We start from the raw sequence: 19,860 nt of genomic DNA on the forward strand, positions 1-19,860 counted from the left end.
TCCCCAAATGTGATGGCCTCTCAGCCACACGCGGTGCCTCCTGCCAGAAATCCCATGTTTTTCACACATAACTCTGTTCTATGTTGATGCTTCTAAGGCATTTTTGCATTTTGCTCCATTGAAAGCTAATGAAGTGGTGTTAACGTGATCTTTCACGCTGAGGTTCATCTACTTAGAGGCACAGGCCAAACTGAATGCAACGATGGTTCACGATGACAAATACGTTTTACGCCGTCTGTCAGACTGTCAGAAAATGCACCAGACAGAATCTGAGCAGGTTTCACGCATTGATCACATTTTCTATTTCAGTGATTCCATAGATTATTGTACTTTGATGTGCGCTCGCTGGACACAACATTCTCAGTACAGACATATGCACCAAGCAAAGATCTCGCTGCAGGTTGAAACGCAGCATCTTTCGTGTGTGTTTGTGTGTGTGTTGATCAAACACTCCGCTCAGCAAATAACGGAAGCCGTCGCTCCGGTGAGCACATTGACTGTGGAACAGATCTTTGTTGTTTTGAGAGTTTTATTGCATTTTGTGTGGGTAATTAACCATCTGGTCAAATGTGATTGCGGCGTTGAGCGCTGCATTATGTGTTAAGTCCAAGCGTTTGCTTGGATTTAAAATGGAATCAAATCGTCATCGAGTCATTTGAGTTAGGGGCGAACCAGGAAGGACACAGGCTGCAGGTTCCTCAGAGGAGAAAGACCAGCTCCTCCTCATCCTCAACATCACTCTGAGACCGGAGAAAGTCTTCTGTGTCCAGATGTCAGGCAGCCGATCCACCACCGACCCGTCGCCTTCACCTCCAGTTGCTCCAGTCGCCAAACTGGACCAGAAATGTATCAGATGTGCAATAACTCACCTGACCACTGTAAATGTGCAGATACATGACTCTGTTCTGTGTAAGGAGATGTTAGTGGTGACTTGATCGGTCAATGTTAAACAATAAAACTGACATGAATGAGATAATATTCTACAGACACAATATTTTCTGTGACGAGGCTTCATAGACAAACTGGATCCAGCGTGAAGCCTGTGAATAATGTTAAAATTAATATGTTAAAATCACTCTTTTATTCTCTTCTTCTTCACATCCCCTCAACAAACACAAAGACCCTGACCTCAGTGTCCTCCATGGTAGCGACAACCCTGAAGACAAATCAGATCTATTTTCAGCACGGTTCAGTAATGTATCACACCTTTTTTATAGATAAGCATTAAAATGCAGCTCCTGTAGGACTGTGATGGATAAGATCACCTATGACATGACATTTCTAAGTAAAAACCCAGGATGCACTAAAAGTTTGTGAGCCCTTTTCCAGGAAGGAAGGAAAGAGCAAGTGAGAGAGAAGGGGAGAGATGAAAAGAAAGATGAGGGGGAGTGAAAAAGGGAGATTTAGGTAAAGCGCAGAAAGAAAGATATGGAGCGGGGAAATGAAAAAGACAAACAGCGCACGGGAAAAGAGAGAAAATTATATAAAAGTGCTTTAAGGAGCTTATCGCTCATATGATAATCATCATTCAATTTGATTGGTTGGCAGATAGAAGGTCAAGAAGGCAGCTACTCATAATTGTGCCTCCCAGCTCAGCCCGACTGAGTCGTTTCAGGTGTGGGTATCGTGTGCATCTCTCAGTGTTTGTGTTCCTGCGCTTCTGTCTTAGTGAGGCCTGAATTAAAACCCTAGTCCTTGAGAATGAGGTCACTTTTGGTGTTTGTGTGGTCGAAGGCCACGTTGCGGTTGTGGCGTTCTGTTGGGTCGGGTTCAGGTGAAGCTTTATTATGGGAAGGTGTAGGATGTGATGGAGGCGGGTGAAGCGAGAGGGATCGGCTCAAGTGGGACTTAAGCTGCAGTTGACATTATCAAGGATCATTTCTACACGTGGAGTCAGTTTTAGAGTCGACTCTTAGGTTTTACATCGACATGTACAGGCCTCATTCATGTTCAGCAGCTTCTTCACCTACAAGTGTTGAGTTTAGACTAAAGGCAAGCAGTGGTTTTGTGCATTTAAAGCTAAATCTTCCTTCTGGAGCCTTTTAGTATCGACTTGTTTTTATGAACACGATGAATTATCTGTGAACATGATAGAAAGGATGCACCTGCCACCGAACTGCTGCTGCGATGACTGTGCTGAAATATGTCGGGTTAAAAGGGATCATTGCGTTCAGATTCATTTCTTCACATTTCTCCCTTTCATCTTAAATGTGTTAACATCTCCTAAATCTTTTGTCTTTAAATTTTAAATGATATATGAAATGTAGCTTTATATTAAACATATATATCATTTGGGCTGTCGCTGGGCACCACTGGGAGCTTTTATGTGTCACTGGGACCAGTGAGGTCAAGCAGCCGTTTCCTCAGCGTGGTTGTTTTTCAGAAACCAAAGGAGGACAGTATTGTGATTTATGATGAACCGTTTTCATATTGTTGCCAAAAACATATCGGGAATCGAACGTTGCAGCTTCCTTTGTCTCTCCGCTCTGTAAAGCGTTCCTCCAATGACTGTGGTGGTGACGGGAAGATGCAGAAACCTACTGTCACTTTCTCTTAATAACGATTGCTGCTGTCAACAACATCACAAGCGTCAGTTCTGCTGCTCTGTCCATAGTTTGACAAATGTATTTTTGTTTTTTGCACATGAACTAAAAAATATATTTGAAGGAAAACATATAACAAGAAAAACTTGAAAATGTGTTAAAAATGGTTTAAACTAAAATCTAGGGGGGGAAAAAATAAAACTGGACACACAGACACACATCTGTGCAATTTGAATTATAATAAATGTGTTCCCAGTGTGACAGAATGACAGCAAACTAGTTTTCCTCTGATGTCTTCATCTTGATTTCAAAAAAACTTGATGCTGTTTTCAAGTCTCCTACAAGTCAGATGATATTTAAAGACTGGGAAAAAATGTCACAAGTGGCATTTTGTGTGCGCGTGTGACTGCGAGAGAGAGACGCAGGTGGTGGGTTTCAGGCCTGGAAAGCCCTTGGAGACTGTTCATCCCACCCAGGACCAGAAAAAGAACATTTTACCTCCACTCTCTATCTCACCACGCGCTTCTGCCTTGCCTCCCTTTATTTAGTTCTTTTATCCAGTCATCCTCTCCAGGTAAGTAGTGTACACGTAGCTCCATCTAGTGGTGGGTTCTGTGAATGACATGCACGGTAACAACTAATTAATCATAGAGAGGGTTTCTTCTCCTATTTTATTACAATTAGGCAGAAACTACTAACTTGGATCATTTAGGTATTTACCATATCTTATAAAACAGGCCTAACAATAGTATTTAACTGCATTGGAAATATTGTTCTAGCTTTAAATTGTTTTAGATTTGATTTCTTTTTCGCCCAGCCCTGTCCATTTCACATGTCCATGAAACCCTGCTGTCGTCTGCCTCTGCCCATTGACCCTCTACATCCCTCTACCTGTCCTTCATTCCCCATTTGCTGCCCTGCCCACATAAACAGCAGCTCCCTCAGGTCCTCTCACTCAGTTCTCCATGCATTGCGTCCCCTCCAGTATTCAGTATTCTGCCCGTCCCCCTAAAAGCTTCTGTTTTCTGCACTTCAGATAAATTCATTTCCCTGAACCATCCTCCCTGCGTGTCTGCGTTTGGTTCTTCTCTGCCTGAACACTCTGCTCTCAGGCGTGACATGGAGTTAAATGAGAGGATCGATGCCGCTTTCATGTCTGTGCACTAAAAGTGGAGTTAAAGTGAGAAGGCAATTATGTTATAGTGTTGTAGTAAGACTGAGCTAAGACCTTTAACTAATAGCACTTATAATGTACAGCTTAATTCTCTATGTGAGCCACAGGGATTTTCTCTCATTTTTCATGGCAGGCTGCCATGTCTGCTAAATTAGCTCCTGATTGTTAATTGGATATTTAATTAGATGTTTAGTTTGTACATTTGCAGAGCTAGTTCTGCAGAAAGATACCAATCTATTAGCTATACTCTTTTTTTGAAGGTTTGCTGAGGGGCTGGCGCTAATCCCAGATGAAATATATGATTAAATATAGATAATATCAGCTTTAAAAGCCAACTAAGCCGAACACTGCCTTCCCCTCCTGCTTCTTGGTGTAGTTTCTGATTCCCCTTCAACTTACTTCCCCTTCTCTCGCCACTCCACCCTTGTTTTTCGGTGCGTTTACTTTCAGTTCCTCCACTCTTTCTTCCCCTATCTTCCCACCCATGCTTTCGTCCCCTCCCTCCCCTCGACTCCCACTCCCTGATTCTGTCATTTCTTTCCTCCCACCTCCTCTCTGGGCAGACACAAGTGCTGTCACCCGACCACCTGAGGACACCCTTCACATATTTTTCTCGGTTTGTGTGCTCCAGTGTTGTTGCCTCTGCGTAGGTGTCACCTGAACGCCCCCAGGACTGCCTCTATGCAGCCGGGTCTATGTGTGACTGACTGTATCAGGTGTTCGCCCGTGGGTTTTGTCAACGCATATAAATGTTTGCCTTGTAGCAGCTGATCAATCTAACGGCCTACTAATTGCATGATGATCATTTTAGTTCCAGTGGAGAAATGTGTGTCTGCTTCTTCTTTTATCTGTAGCTTGTGTCATCTGACTGTCACTCTGTTGTGTTTTTCCCATGCTGGCTGCTAAACACAGTTAAATTTGTCAGTGAAGCCAAACTCAATTACCTCAGCTGCTGCTGGCTGGATGGCCAGGAACGTTCTTCAGATGGGGATAAGAATGTTTTGGATGATTCCAGCTTTTAATCTGGCTCCAGAAGGTCAGACGAGTCATTCGTCCGTTCATATATCTCAACAACCCGTTCGTTGGATTGTACAGACCTTTCTGGTATCTACACAAGTCGTGCTAATGAGTTTCGTGATCCTCTTTTCCAAAGTTCCACTCTGGTTCTGACTTTGTGGTTTTCCACTGAAATGTCTCAACAACTGTCAAATTGATTCATGTGACACTTTGTTCGAATGCTCATGTTGCTTTCTTAATGAAAATACAATCTAATATGTTTAAAAAAGCTTTTAAATACTTTGAATACGTAGAATCTAAGTACACATTTACATTCGTTGTAGTGTGGATGTAGTCTTGTGTTGTTTGAATTCACATTCTTTTGTGTGAGGATTTAGAGTATCAGGAAAACGTTTCCCTGGCTTGTTGTGGACAACCACAGTACAAACCAGTACAAAGCTCTGACCTCAACTCTGTCCAGCACCTGGGGACAAACTTGGCAAGCTGTAATAGTTCACCAGCATCACTAATGCACTTGTAGCTGAAGAAAACAACATAATATTGAATAAAACATTTGGGTAAATAGTATAAATAGGATTGAAAAAGATGGTGACACAATGTCCATGTCCATTTATGTAACACTTTACTAAAGTAAAATTAAAGTGCTTCATATTCAGATCCACCTAAATTAACACATTTTAACTTTCTTTATAAAACGTTTAACTTTATTTAGTGGTTAATAAAATTCTATTGCAATGTCTATTTTGACGTGATATTGTATTTGACGACACAATGTTCGTGCATACGTTTTACTACAATACTTGTCTAACGTGCTGAAGTAACAGAGCCATCTCACAAAATAAATGAATTAATGTAATTGTATCTGGGCTGTATGTTTATTTCAATGTGTTAATAAAATATAAACTGTGTTTCATTGCACAACTGTGCCGTAATTTGTGCCACAAGTGTTAAAGCGGAGGCGTTGGTGGGTGGGCGGTGCCTACTGGTTTGGAGCCAATGGACTGACGCTGTGTCATGATGGTGCCTTCAGGGCCCCTCGTAATAAGCAAATTCCTATTTCAAGGCCTGTGTATGTGACAAATAAAATATGAACTAAACTTCTACAGAAAGATACATAATGTAAGTTAGTGTAAACAACACATAAAATAGTTAAATGACAGAAATCAACGGGTGCTACTTGTTACAGACAACATAAAATTACTGGACAGAGCTGAATCTAGCTCCCTTATGATATGTACATGCAATGGCTAATTTATGACATCTTTAAATGCTAAATAGGATAATTTAATTTATGTGTAATTGTAAATAGTGTAACTGTAAATATGTTGTCCATGTTGCCTGATAAATAAACAGTACATCAGTGTGTCTGTGTTGTAGCTATTTGTGAATGTAAAGCACAGGGTAAACTGCCACTACTACGTTTTCCCGTCTGCAGTTGTGGCCTTTCCCGACAGCACCTGAACCCAACGTCGGGATGGTGGGAGAGGCTGGTTTGTTGACTCACTCGGGGCTTCGGCTGCGCTCCTAACTGGCAACCTTATCAGAGTTGAAGCCGTCAATAAGTTGACAAAATGTCAGCGGTCCAACTGTCGTCGTAGCAGGACTCGCATGTTGTGACACAGCTAAGCGGATCGCGCGTGGACGACTTTGGCGTATTCGGGCCACTTCGCAACCGCGCGCGACATGGTTGCAGCTAGCATTAGCTTAAGTTGCGAGATTGACAAGATAGACGGCTGAAGTTGCTCCGCAGTAAGATGGGCCACGCCGGGCTGAGCAGAAGGGCTTCACGTAGCAGGACGGCCAGCTGCATAGATCCAGGCAGATTCCGACCTTAAATTAATTGTCATTTATTCGGCTAGTTGGGTTCTAATCTCAAAGAGCAGACGCGCCAGTGTTCGCTTGTAGCTGTCAAACACGTCGCTCGTCCATCGCTGGCCTAGGAAGCTAGCAGACCGCTAGCAGACCGCACGACTGGCTCCCCACCAAAGTAAGTGTTCCACGTTACGTTCATCGCAGCTCGTTGACAGCTCGGCTCTGTTTGCGCTTCCCACGGCGGACAGACGCGAGGCCCGGCCGCGGGTCGGCTTCGTGGCGGACACGCGTCCGTGCGCCGTCGGTGCGGCGTTAGCTGCGGTTCCGATCTCCTGGTGGGTGTGTGATGCTGCTAAGGTTAATCTGCTGAGGCTGAACGGAGCTGCGGCGGCCTGGATGAACTTTCTGCTATTTGTCAAGATTCACGGGTGATTGGGCTTCTTTGCATAAAGTTCAGGTTTTTATAATAATATATTTTGTTAGTGCAGAAAATATGATATTTTTAAAATGAAAGGTTGACCCAAACTCAATTTATTTAACGTTATGTTTCATCATCCAGATATAAAAACTGACAAGGAAGGAGTGTAAGTAACGTAATTAGGGAACAGTTATGCAACTGCTTTATCTAACTGAAAATCGGAAGTGTTGGGGAGCCTCGGGGGGAACATTTATTGTCCCTGCAGAGCCTCAGCAGACATCATGTAATCGGTTTATGATATTGCACATCTGCTAATTTCATTCTTACGTACTCGCTCTACTTTCTGTCACTAAACACAATGTGCTCTGTCTGTTTGTCGACTTCAACAATAGTGAATTGTGAAGCTGAATCAAGTTTAACAGTTAACTACTGTAGAAGATGGTTTGATTAACGTAGTTTATAAATACTTTGTCACGTTTTACACATCTGTTTTTAAAAGTTTTTTCTCTGAGACGTTTAAGGAGTGATTTCCGTGGGTCATGTTGACATGATGCTCGTTTAAGTGATGTTTGTGGAGGTTTTTCGTGTCATTCTGGATAGTTCGTCTGGTTCTGAGCCTTAGTTCTGTGTGTTGCCTTGTGTCTAATGTTTTATCTGCTGTGGAACTAATGAAGTGATCCAGCAAATACTTAAAGTTGTTCCTGTTTCACCCTTTTTTCTCACGACCAGTTAACCCAGATAATGAAAATGAACTGTGTAAAATTCAAAGGTGACAAAATTATTTCAGTCTTTGACAAAAGGTAAACATGTACACATTGTTCTGCATTGTTTTCCACCTAAGCTGTAAAATTGGCACTATTTGAGTTGTTGGAAGGGAAGTGACCATCAACTCGCTAAGTGTCCAAGTGTTTACGAGCACAGTGTGCACTGGAGGGAAGTTCAGCATCGAGGCAGTCTGTGGACACTAAGTCATGACTGTGGAGGAAATATAAGCCTGTCATTCAGTCCTGTTTTATATACAGTCTGAATAGCAGCATTTTTATAGAGAGAACACAGTCATTCTGTCTTTAGAACTGTACATAGAATCTTTGCCAATTTGTACTAGTGATGATATAGACACTTAACAGTATGCTGCTAAAATAGTAAATGACACTAGGGACAAATTTCTACGTTGACAATCCAGCTTCTCTGACCGCGTTTGATAACTCACTGAGTCGCCTATTTTTGAATTAGATTTACAGATTTTATAACCTTTTTCGAGACAATGCTTCGTCTGTCCTGCAGCTTTATGTAACTGAATTTTATATAACAGTCGAGAGCACGTACTTTAGCTGGTTGCGATTTTAAATCATCACACTTTTCTAGAGGAAATAAAAGGAGGCTAACGTTTTTCTCCTGTAACTGATTGAAGGTTGCGTGTTGTTGATGGCCTTCCTGCCAGCCATGGACACTGTGACTGACACAGGCCCCACGGTGCACCAAAATGGGGCCGCTCATCGAGAGTCTCCAGACACGACACCAGCTGCCGCTGCGTTGAGGATCCACCTCTACAGCAGTAGCCAAGCGGCGGCTGAGCGTGGTTTCCTCAGCTACACACCTGGGGACTATGTTGCCGAGGAGTTGTGTATAGATGCAGCCAAGGCGTGCAGTGAGTAACGGAGCTGTGGAGCCTGTGTTGTGCCTTTTGCTGTAACATGGGACATAGGTCTCAAGATAAGGTTATCAAGAGGCCGCAGTGAGACGTACGAGTGGAAAAAACGTTTGTTCGTTCACTCATCTGTGCTTTGTTGACACTCTGTCTTAGTTTCTGGTCTCTTTTGAGGACTGCACACATGTAAGAAAAGTTGAGATTAAAAATAAGATGACTGGTAAAACAATGCAGGGCCACACACTAGACTCGCCTGCATAATGTTAGAGGTGCATGTTATAGTTAGACAATCCACACTGTCCTATGGTTCAGCTGTGTTTGTACTACAAACATATAGATTTTTAATGTTGACCCTGAGGCCATGTCTATTTCTATATGTGCTTCTTAGAGCTTTCACTAAATCTACAGAATTTGATTTGAAATGCATTGTAGGTATGCAGACTAATGTTGTTCTTTGTCTACTTTAGGCATATCACCTCTCTACTGCAGCCTTTTCGGTCTCTTCCGAGAGCGAGACCACTTGTGGTTTTCTCCCAACCATACGTTTCAACTTGATGATTCAGCTTCAGAAGATGTGTTTTTCAGAATTAGGTAATGTACTTAACTTTTGACTCTCACACTGCTTCTTGGGTGTGTTTCACACTTTTTTTCTCTTTTGCTTTTGTTCATCTCAGGTACTACTTCCCTGGCTGGTACAGTGGTGGGGCGTCACGAGCATATAGATATGGGGTCACCAAGGGCTCCGAAAGTCCTGTCCTTGATGATTTTGTAATGTCATACCTTTTTTTTCAGGTAAGTACCATAGCACTGAGCAGCGTTCTTCATTATACACATGGGTTAGAAACTACAATTCATTGTGTATCACAGAAATGTTCAGAGTATATTCTGGTTGTTTGTTCACGCTGCCCTGCAGCCCAGTGTTTTAGATTTGGCTTCATATTGCAAGAAGCTCACGGATTTTGGCTAGATCAGGGCTTCATATAAAGGTCAAAGACTGAGATCAAGAAAGGAGCAAATCTACCGTTTGTGAGTTAGTTTCATTTTTCAGCTGTTTTTGCATTAATGTTCTCGTCAGTTGACCTACTGTAGTGTGCGCTGTCAACAAATGGCCGCCTACGTAAGCAAGTGGTGCCACTTATGTGAGTGTGAGTGACTTTTAGTGAGTGTAGTTGATTTTATGTGACGGGGAATACAGAATTCAGTGCTTTGGAAGCAGTCTTACAAATTGGGCTTGAAGAGGACACCTTGATGTGCACAATACTTGAAATGAACAACTTTAAATCTCCAGTCTTAGTTATTTTTGTGTGCTTTTCAAAACTAAGCACAGCCTCAGACGTTCCTGGCATAGTGTCACATACCAAGTGTTACAGTAAGACATTAGTGGCAGTCAGGACGTTGTGACAGGCCATGGAAGCTCCTCCTGCTCATCAAGGCTGTAGACCATAGTATTATAGTATGAAGTTGTGCAGTTAATTCAATATTGTGTGAAGAATATTCAGTGTGTTGGCACAACGTGATTGAAAATTCTAAAGATTGTAGAAGAGGCCCTGCAGTGTCATTTCTGCAGTCCCACTGTGGAATAATGATATGAAAAGATAAAGCTGTCAGTATTCTGTATTCCTGACACTGTCAACAAAGGCTAAGACCAAAACAAATGTTTATCTGTTTCTCAATACTTTCAGACTTCGCTGACTTTTTTGTTTGTTTCCTGTCTGTGAATCTTGGCTACTAGTCTGACTGCTCTCACCAAAGATGTAAATCTTCTAAAATGGGTCACAGATTTTCAAAGTGCCAAATTTAATTTCCTAAAATAGAGACGTGACAGGTTGTTATAGCCTACTCAAACAGCTTGTGTTTATAGGACTGGTTTGAGTGGGAGTTAGTTTCATATTTTTGCTGTAGGGCACACCTGGCCATGCATGAAGAGTCACATTACTTCTTCTCTGGTAATACTATAAAGGTCATAAATGTTTAGGAGGAGAAACTGAATTTTTTGTGTATATTTTTTTCTCTTCATTATCTGCATTTGACAGCAAAACTAGAGTTCTACATGACCAGTGTCAACCTCCTTTATATAAACCAAATAGCAGCAGAAGAGATGTGTATGGAATAGGTGAATCCAGGTACCAGTCAGTAAAATGACTGGGGTTGAACCTTGAGTGAACTGAAGGATTATGTGGAATTATGCCTGTGGAAATCTGCTTCAGTGGCTCTGAAAAAGCCTGAAGGGGAGAAGGGAAGCACCACTGCGGGGATCATTTGAGAGCGTAATGCATTGTGTTTCTGCAGGCATTAAGCCAGTACACATGCTCACATTTGCTCTGTACAGATGTGTTTTGCTTGGTGAAGGTCATGTTGAATGTAGCTCCGAGCTTCTGTTTGTCATAATGAAACGCTATTGTGACTAGAGGGGACGTTAGAGGTTAACCAAAGCAGCAACAATATATAATCCAAAGTCTTTGTTTATGTAGGACAAGGGTACATTATAGGGTGTGGTCATTTGATTAAAGTCTGACAGTTTTATTTTGGTTTTGTTGTGTGGAATTCAACATTAATGCACCATCAACAAAAACATATTAGTCAGCTCAAGGTTAAATAAAGTGTGGTTTTCTTTGGACATTGTGTTCACTTTCACTTGCACACTGCAGTTGCCTTTGATGTCGGTGATTACAGATCATACTGCAATCAAGCATTGGATGATGCTCGTCCATCGGTCAGTGCTGGTTAGCTGCCGTCATCAGTGCAACGTGTACGTGCAGGACAGAGAAAAAAAAGTGTTCCAGTGACCGACTGCAAGTCACGTTGTACCTACCAGTATTTGTAGACGTGGCTAAAAGTGTTGGTGCTCCAAAATAGGCTAAATCTGAATCGTTTAAGTACATGAAAACAAGTAAAGGTTGTCAGGTAGTGCTCTCATGTGGTAATAATTTGACAGACGCATTAATTTCGAAGTTACTCTTTGTCTTGTTCAGTGGAGGAATGACTTTTTGAATGGCTTGGTGAAGATCCCCAACACCCATGAGACACAAGAAGAGTGCCTCGGTATGGCTGTACTCGACATGACACGGACGGCCAAAGAGAAGCAGATGTCCCCGTTGGACGTCTACCACACCACAAGGTAATTTCTAAAATAAAGGGGCAGTTATTGTCTGAAAATGTCAAGCAAACTACTCAATAGTAACGCACTTTTAGGATCTCTAATACCAGCTCATCTCAAATGTCTTCCAGCTATAAGTCGTTTTTGCCAAAAGACATGAGAGCTCACATCCAGGGCTGCAGCTTCTTGACACGCAAGCGAATACGCTTTCGCTTTAAGCGCTTCATTCAACAGTTCAGTCAGTGTCGGGCCACAGCGCACGATCTCAAGCTGAAGTACCTGATCAGCATGGAGTCTCTGGAGAAGGCCTTCTACACAGAGACCTTTCATGTGACGGAGCCCTCCAGCGGACAGCTCATCACCCTGGTGGTGGCGGACACTGGCATCCAGTGGTGTCGGGAGAAATTGATGGATTCTGATCAGGTAGTGAGTGCACCACTGTTTGACAGTAGATCTCTGCATCTCTACATGTTGGATGTTCTGATACTGATACATGTTTTGTAATAGAAGTGTAATAATTTGCTCTTTGTCCAGGAGCTGCAGACCTTGTGTGACTTTCCTGATGTCACTGACATTGGCATCAAACAGGGCAGCAAAGAGGGCGCTGCAGAGAGTCGTGTGGTCACCATTAATAAGCAGGATGGCAAGAATCTGGTGATTGTACCTTTTCTAATTTCTGTTTCTAATTTAATATCACCAGACCAGATCCGGTGAAACTCATGTGCCCCGTGTGATTTATAGGAGCTGGAGTTCCCCACCCTGTCGGAGGCGCTCTCCTTCGTGTCTCTCATTGATGGCTACTATCGTCTGACTACAGATGCTCATCACTACCTATGTAAAGAAGTGGCACCTCCAAGGCTCGTGGAGGTCATCTCCTCCCGATGCCACGGCCCCATTTCGTAAGTGAATCTTACGGCCTAATTCATTTTTGACCACAAGTGTTCATGACGCCTCCAAAAACATTATGAAAATTATTGCTAACATGGGAATTTATGTTGCCCTTACCACTGTATTTAACTAATGCTTTTAAAGATTTGCTGTGAATTCTAATTGAGCTCTGACTATTGGTTTATATGTTTAACAGTCAGTAACTTAGCTGGGCACAAGATTTAGTTTTATTTTTTCCGTTCTTGCAGAATGCAGTTTGCCATCCATTGGCTGCAGAAGTGTGGAAACAAACGAGGTCTGTACATTTTGAGATGCAGCCCCAAAGACTTCAGCAAGTATTTCCTGACTTTCCCTGTTGAGGTAGGTGAGATTGTGAAAGTACCAATTAAAGTACAAATGTCTTCTCCTGTGGCTGCTGAAACCACTTTAGTTTTTATAATCTGTAATCACCTTAGTTTTCTTTTCCTTTGCTGTCTCCCTACCAGGTGTATGACTCTGTAGAATACAAGCACTGCCAGATCACCAGGTCTGTGAGCGGGGAGTTCAACCTCAGTGGAACCAAGAGGAACTTCAGTAGCCTGCAGGAACTACTGACCTGCTACCAAAAGGAAACTGTGCGTTCTGACAGTGTCATTTTTCAATTTAGCAAGTGCTGTCCCCCGAAATCCAAAGGTAAAACATGCATCTTTTTTACACACACACACACACACACACACACATGCGTTCAGTCTCTGCAGAAAACACATACACTGTCCCTCTATCAACTTATCGTTTCAGTTATTTTTAAAATGAGCCAATAACCTGTTTTTGGTTTAATGTAAGATATTTTTTATCACCTCTAGAAAAATCCTGCCTGCTTGTGTGCAGGAGCAACAAGGGCTCAGAAGTGCGTCTTTCTCCATCACTTAATCGACATAACATCAGTCAAATGGTGTTTCACAAGATCAGGAAAGAAGATCTGGAGTTTGTAAGCTTGGTTTTCCTTCTTGTGCATCTGATCTGTGCATTCATTTGTACTAGTTCCTGCATGATTATGTTGTAGTGCTTGGTCAACGCTAGTAATGTCCTTCCTGACAGATGGAGAGTCTTGGTCAAGGGACATTCACCAAAATTTTTAAAGGAGTACGTAAAGAGCTGGGGGACTATAGCCAGGTGCACCAAACAGAAGTGGTCGTGAAAGTCTTGGACCAGGCACACAGGAATTTCTCTGAGGTTTGTGCTTTTAATTACGGCCAAATAATCAGTTATTGATAAAATAAAACTGAATTATAACAAAGGTTCAGCTGCCTTGTCCAAATCGTGGAGCATCTGCACTGCTCGTATTGACACACACTGCACAGCTAGCGTTTGCTCCCACTGAATCGAGTCCAATCTACACACTTCACTTGTCTTGGAGGTCATATCTTAATTTGCAGTGGACTTGATTTGTATTTTAACTCAACTGTAATTATTTATGTCACAGTGGTGGTAGGACACCAGGTGACAAATAAACCTTGGTTCATCTTTGTTACTTTTTAACCTAATACAAACCTAATATTATCCTTAAATGACCTCTTCATGTTGTAATGACTCTATTTCCACAAAGTAAACACTTCACTCGCCACTACGTGTTGCAAGTGGTGTAGCCCTAAAGTCACCACTTACAATTAATGACTTACCTTTCCTATCTAGTGTGTGTTTACTGAAGGGAAGCAATAGAACAGATTAATTTTATACGTCAAATATAATTTGCTTTTTTATTCAGCATTGGGATTTAATCGTGAGACATTCAGCAGTGTCACTTGATGATTCTGTTTTCTGTCTTTGTCATTTGCTGCAGTCTTTCTTTGAAGCTGCCAGCATGATGAGCCAGTTGTCCCACAAGCACCTGATCCTGAACTATGGCGTGTGTGTCTGTGGAGAAGAGAGTAAGTCAGCTTCAAGTTCAGCCTTTCCTTTCCCCAATGCTTTCAGGAGACATACAGTAGAACCTCTTGCAATTATGCACAACTTCAAAGAAAGACATTCTAGGTTTATGTATGTAAGGTCTAATGCTGTCAGGAGTCCATGCTGTAATCTTGACTCTGTTCCACCAAGGCATGGTGGTCTGTTCTTAAGAGGATTACAGTACCCTGCAGAAGAAACTCATTGACCTTTCTACTCTCTCCTCCTCACGAAATGTCTGCTGCAACAGCTTAATGGCCTGTAGGACTCAACCTGTGCAGGACAGCATTTGTCTGGGTTAACAGTTCATTATTCTTACTTGCATTGGCAAGTTTCAGATGCCTTTCATCATTGCAATTAAAAGTATTTGGTTCTTCATACTAGATAGATATTTGCAGTTTGCATGTTTCATTGCAGATGGATCTTCTATTTTGAGGAACATTTATTAAAATACTAATTAAATATTGTGTTTTTGAGTTTGGCTGAGTGGTAACTATCTTGTCTACCAATAGCAGCAATACTAACTGCTGAACTGTCAAAGCATGTTGTGCAGGACATATCACAGTGATAACCTTGTACATATAACTGTATGGTTATAGCAATATTTAGCACAGGTAAAATAAATGCACTCTAACTTGGCTTGTGATTAATAATTTAAATGCTATCTTTCAGACATCATGGTACAGGAGTATGTGAAATTTGGCTCACTGGACACTTATTTAAAGAAGAACAAGAACTCTATAAACATCCTGTGGAAGCTTGAAGTGGCAAAGCAGCTGGCCTGGGCCATGAACTTCCTGGTGCGAGTCCACAAATCGAGTTAATGCTGATGAATATAAGTGTGTGTGGTGGCTCTAGTTGGGGTTTAATGACCACTTCAGTTGTTGACACATGTAACTAGAGCAGGACTGATAGCAACAGATTGAACATTTTTTATTTTCTGCACCTCCAGGAAGAAAAGCAACTTGTCCACGGGAATGTTTGCGCTAAGAATGTTCTTCTGATCCGAGAGGAGGATCGAATGGCTGGAAACACCCCTTTCATCAAACTTAGTGATCCTGGCATCAGCATCACTGTTCTTCCCAAAGAAAGTGAGTATACTTGTGGTGCATTACTGCTAACCTGTAATGCACCACTTTAATCGGTTTGGCATTAAAATAAAGGATGGATTTGGTTTTACTGCCAGTTAAATAATGCAATGTGGAGACAGTATTATTAATTATGCTATAAAATTAAATAATGAAAGAGTATTAACAGTCACACTTGCTGTTTTTGTTTGTCCTCAGTTCTAATTGAGAGGATCCCTTGGGTGTCTCCTGAGTGTATTGAGGACTCTGCCAACCTGAGCCTGGCTGCAGACAAGTGGAGCTTTGGCACCACACTGTGGGAGATCTGCAGCAGTGGAGAGAAACCTTTAGCAACACTAGACAACTCTAAGGTAGAGCGACTTGGTCTGACCTAAACTATAGACCACATGAATATAATCACCATGGTCAAAAAGTCTCTTGTGTATACGTCCCATAAGGCTAGTCTTTTATTATGAGTGTTTGCATTAGAGTGGACAGCAGTTCCTTACAACCTATAACCATGTACAGGAGGTAGAGTTTGCTTCCCTTATGTTTGTTAAATGTGTGTCCCACAATCACTAATGGAGGCAGTACAAGCAACTTATAGAACAGCACTTGATTGAACTTAAGTAATTTAGTGTTTCCTACTGAGGGGTGCTAAATTAAACTCCCAGCCTCCATAGTGTGCAGAGGGCACTGGAAACAAAAGCAAAGCCCAGGACAAAGAGGAAGAGTTCAGTGACAGGTCACTAAGTTCCTACAGTGGAAACGTTTGGCATCAACACCAGGTTGTTTATCCCAGCTCCCAGTTACTAAAGATTATTTCTTTCACTGCTTCTACAGCATAAAATACAAACTATTCCCTTTTCTTTAGTTCTTCAGTTCACAAAAAGGTCACCCACTAAAACCTACAGACCACTTAATCTGGGAGCTCTATCAGCAGGGATAGTGAAATAAAATATATATATACAGTAGTTACTCAGGCCCCTTTTAAAGGCTCAAGGTGCTTTGTTAACGCTGTCTTTGGTCTCATAGAAAACTCTGTTTTACGAGGACCACCACCAACTTCCTGCACCAAAGTGGACCGAGCTGGCAAATCTGATTACCAGCTGCATGGACTACGAGCCCACATTCAGGCCCTCGTTTCGCGCAGTCATCCGTGACCTCCACGGTCTCTTCACACCAGGTCAGTCACCTTCACCTGTGCATTATGACCAGCAGGTCACACTAATGTTGAGTTCCAATGTCTTTATACACAAAAACAGAAGAGATGTTGTTTTTGGAGAATTGCCTGCTGCCACTATAGCTCTTAAATTCATCTTTCTCCAGACTATGAATTGATCATGGACAGTGACATCCTGCCAAACCGGACAGTGGTGTCAGCCTGGTCAAGTGGGGGCTTTGAGAATCAGGAGCCAGCTCAGTTTGAGGAGAGACACCTTATATTCCTGCAGCAGCTGGGCAAGGTGTGTGGAAGAGTGGAGTCTGTGGTTTGATATGCAAAGCCGCCCATAATGATCAGTCATCGTGTCCTTTTTGTCTGGACTTGGGTATAAATTGGTGTTCTGTTTCAGGGAAACTTCGGCAGTGTGGAGATGTGTCGATATGACCCACTTCAGGACAACACTGGAGAGGTTGTGGCTGTTAAGAAGCTCCAGCAGAGCACAGCAGAGCACATACGAGACTTTGAGCGAGAGATCGAGATCCTAAAATCTCTCCAGCATGAGAACATTGTCAAGTACAAAGGTGTTTGCTACAGTGCAGGTACCATTTTATTTATTAACTTACGTTTGTTTGTATGTTCACACCTATTACTATTCAAATTCAGGACATTTGTTTTTTGAACATGTGGTCACTGTGTTGCTGTTATCTTTCAGGTCGACGAAATCTGCGTCTTGTCATGGAATATTTGCCCTTTGGAAGTCTGCGAGACTACCTCATGAAAAACAAGGAGAGGATTGACCACAAGAAGCTTGTGCACTACACTTCTCAGATCTCCAAGGTAGTCGACTGAGTCCGTGTTGGCTGTTTACATACACCTGTTGAGCAGCTGATGCAAACCCAGACTTTGCGTGTGTGACAGGGTATGGAGTACCTGTCCAGCAGGAGGTATATCCACAGAGATCTGGCTACAAGAAACATACTTGTGGAGAGTGAGCTGAGGGTGAAGATTGGGGATTTTGGCCTCACTAAGGTTCTGCCTCAGGACAAAGAGTACTACATGGTGAAAGAGCCAGGAGAGAGCCCCATATTCTGGTCAGCTTGATTTTTTTACTGCTCTGTGTTCGTCTGCATTATTTTGTGGAGCCACTTACACATACATGCACACTTTTTGTTAATAATTCAAAGACGTTTCCACAAGAACTGAAATGACTGATTTGGAACAACACAAGCAGAATTGGGACGTTCACACTGACTTTTTTGCAGGTACGCCCCCGAGTCGTTAACTGAGAGCAAGTTCTCAGTGGCGTCTGATGTCTGGAGCTTTGGGGTGGTTCTTTATGAGCTCTTCACCCACAGTGACAAGAACTGCAGCCCTCCTGCAGTAAGTGATAACGTCTATTATCATACAGATTATTACATGCATTTAATTAATAAGTAATCAGGAAACCTGGTACCAAAGCATCTGTGTTGGAATTAGAAGGTAATACCTTTGTCTGCAAAGCTGCTCCATTGGCTTCTTTCTACTTCTGCTAATTCTGTTTTTTGCTGTGTACATAGTTGATGCCTAAAATATTATAAAAAAAGTGTTTTTTAAATCTGCCGTCATCTTGTCCTTCAGGTTTTTATGTCTATGATGGGGAATGACAAGCAGGGACAGTTAATTGTCTATCACCTGATTGAGCTCCTCAAATCAGGCAGCAGGCTGCCTCAACCTCTCGGCTGTCCCACTGAGGTAAACACGTAAACACATGCTCCGTTTACTCTCTACCACCTCGTTTCACGTTATCAAAGTCCTATGTTGGTAACTGACTGCTAACAAATTTCAACTGCTTATATAGAATCCTTTTTTGCTTTATCACACCCTCAACATTCAGATGTGACTAAAGTATTCAGCCGTGACAATGTGGAGGCGACTACAGTCTTTCTTGCTAATTGCTGGTCTTCCCTTCCTGCTGTTTCTCTCAGATTCATGAGATCATGGAGGAGTGCTGGGACAATGATCCCAGCTTGCGTCCGTCCTTCAAGGAGCTCGCTCTGCGCATCGACCTGTTCAGAGACAGTAAGGAGTTTTAAAAGCACCAAAGTGACCTGCTTCTTCTCAGCCAAGATGCTCTTAACATTACAATGCTGGCCTTTGTGAGGCAAAGGGACAAACGGCCAAAACTAAGGTCCTCCTGCCGAGTGCCATTTTGGTGGAGCAGTTTGTGGCTGAAGTGTTGTTTTAAATAAGGACCGGCTCAAAAACTCCAGCCAAGGTGCCTTTAAGTCGACACTCAACCCCCAATGACGCAGTTTAATGGGCAGAAAACGGATGCTGGGATGCGTCGAAGTGTTGCTGACAAAGAGTAAACGCACCATGAGACGTGAGGGGATGAGGTTTTCACTGGAGATTGAAGAGACTGAGTAGATTTTTACCAGAACTAAAGCTAAAGATGCTTGTGTCAAACAAGTGGTGTGTGCGTGTGTGTGAATGCAAGGTGTGTCTATGTAAACAGCTAGCAGGGCTAGCTCTCACCTAGATTTATAGGACTGGGTGTTTTTTATGTCTGTGTATATACCTACAATATATTAATGTACATATCTATGGAAAAAGATTTCTAATTTTATAAAAATGAAAATAAAGTAAAAACTATATTTAAACTGCCAGCGAAATGTCAGTGTAAATGAAGTACATACAAAGTGATTTAAAATCCGTTATTGTTTTATGTTTTCATTGTGAGAGATGTGAAAATTAAAGAAGTCCAACATCTTTATTGACCACTAAGTTATTTTGTATTATTCGTATTCATAACTGTTCAGCTGTTACTGTTGCTCTTTTGATAATGACCTCTCAAACAAGAGGTTGGATTTTGCTCACTGGACGTTGTTAATGTCCACGGTTAGATTACTTTCCCCTCACTATGACTAATCCACAAGATTTGAACTTTCCAGATGTTGTTTGATGTCTTTGAAAAAAAAGGATTGAAACTTTTTAGTGTGTTCACTCTGAAATACACCTGGAATTCAGACAATGGTCAGAATATTTTTCTGTGCAGGTTCAGCTAAAGTCCTTGGAGCAGAAGAAAAGATTTAACCTTTAACCCCAATAGGCATCAATGCCACATTATGT

The 19,860-nt window shown here is 42.1% G+C and overlaps 1 protein-coding gene and 1 long non-coding RNA gene across 3 annotated transcripts; one reads left to right on the top strand and one right to left on the bottom strand.

Annotated features, from left to right (window-relative positions):
- Positions 1-511: 511 nt before the first annotated feature.
- Positions 512-4,806, bottom strand: LOC114863194 (uncharacterized). Its single transcript, XR_003787114.3, has 3 exons — positions 4,662-4,806; positions 3,042-3,155; positions 512-833 (listed from the first exon to the last, which is right to left on the bottom strand). It is a non-coding gene; the product is annotated as an uncharacterized LOC114863194 (long non-coding RNA).
- A 1,383-nt stretch (positions 4,807-6,189) lies between these two features.
- jak2b (Janus kinase 2b) lies at positions 6,190-19,508 on the top strand. 2 transcript variants are annotated; one of them, XM_029164072.3, is made up of 24 exons: positions 6,190-6,721; positions 8,376-8,612; positions 9,080-9,203; positions 9,287-9,404; positions 11,585-11,730; positions 11,841-12,132; positions 12,244-12,363; positions 12,451-12,608; positions 12,846-12,957; positions 13,083-13,269; positions 13,440-13,564; positions 13,675-13,809; positions 14,417-14,504; positions 15,193-15,320; positions 15,473-15,611; positions 15,807-15,958; positions 16,623-16,773; positions 16,917-17,053; positions 17,162-17,351; positions 17,465-17,589; positions 17,671-17,843; positions 18,015-18,132; positions 18,370-18,483; positions 18,717-19,508. In XM_029164072.3, exons 2-24 carry the CDS (start codon positions 8,390-8,392, stop codon positions 18,822-18,824), a joined length of 3,363 nt encoding a protein of 1,120 aa, XP_029019905.1. In that variant the 5' UTR covers positions 6,190-6,721; positions 8,376-8,389; the 3' UTR covers positions 18,825-19,508. The 2 variants fall into 2 exon arrangements, with proteins under 2 accessions (XP_029019905.1, XP_029019907.1); XM_029164074.3 differs by lacking the exons at positions 6,190-6,721; positions 8,376-8,612; positions 9,080-9,203 and having other exon boundaries at positions 9,302-9,400; positions 11,580-11,730.
- Positions 19,509-19,860: the final 352 nt, after the last annotated feature.

Source organism: Betta splendens, chromosome 9 (assembly GCF_900634795.4).
Source record: "Betta splendens chromosome 9, fBetSpl5.4, whole genome shotgun sequence".
Taxonomy (NCBI): domain Eukaryota; kingdom Metazoa; phylum Chordata; class Actinopteri; order Anabantiformes; family Osphronemidae; genus Betta; species Betta splendens.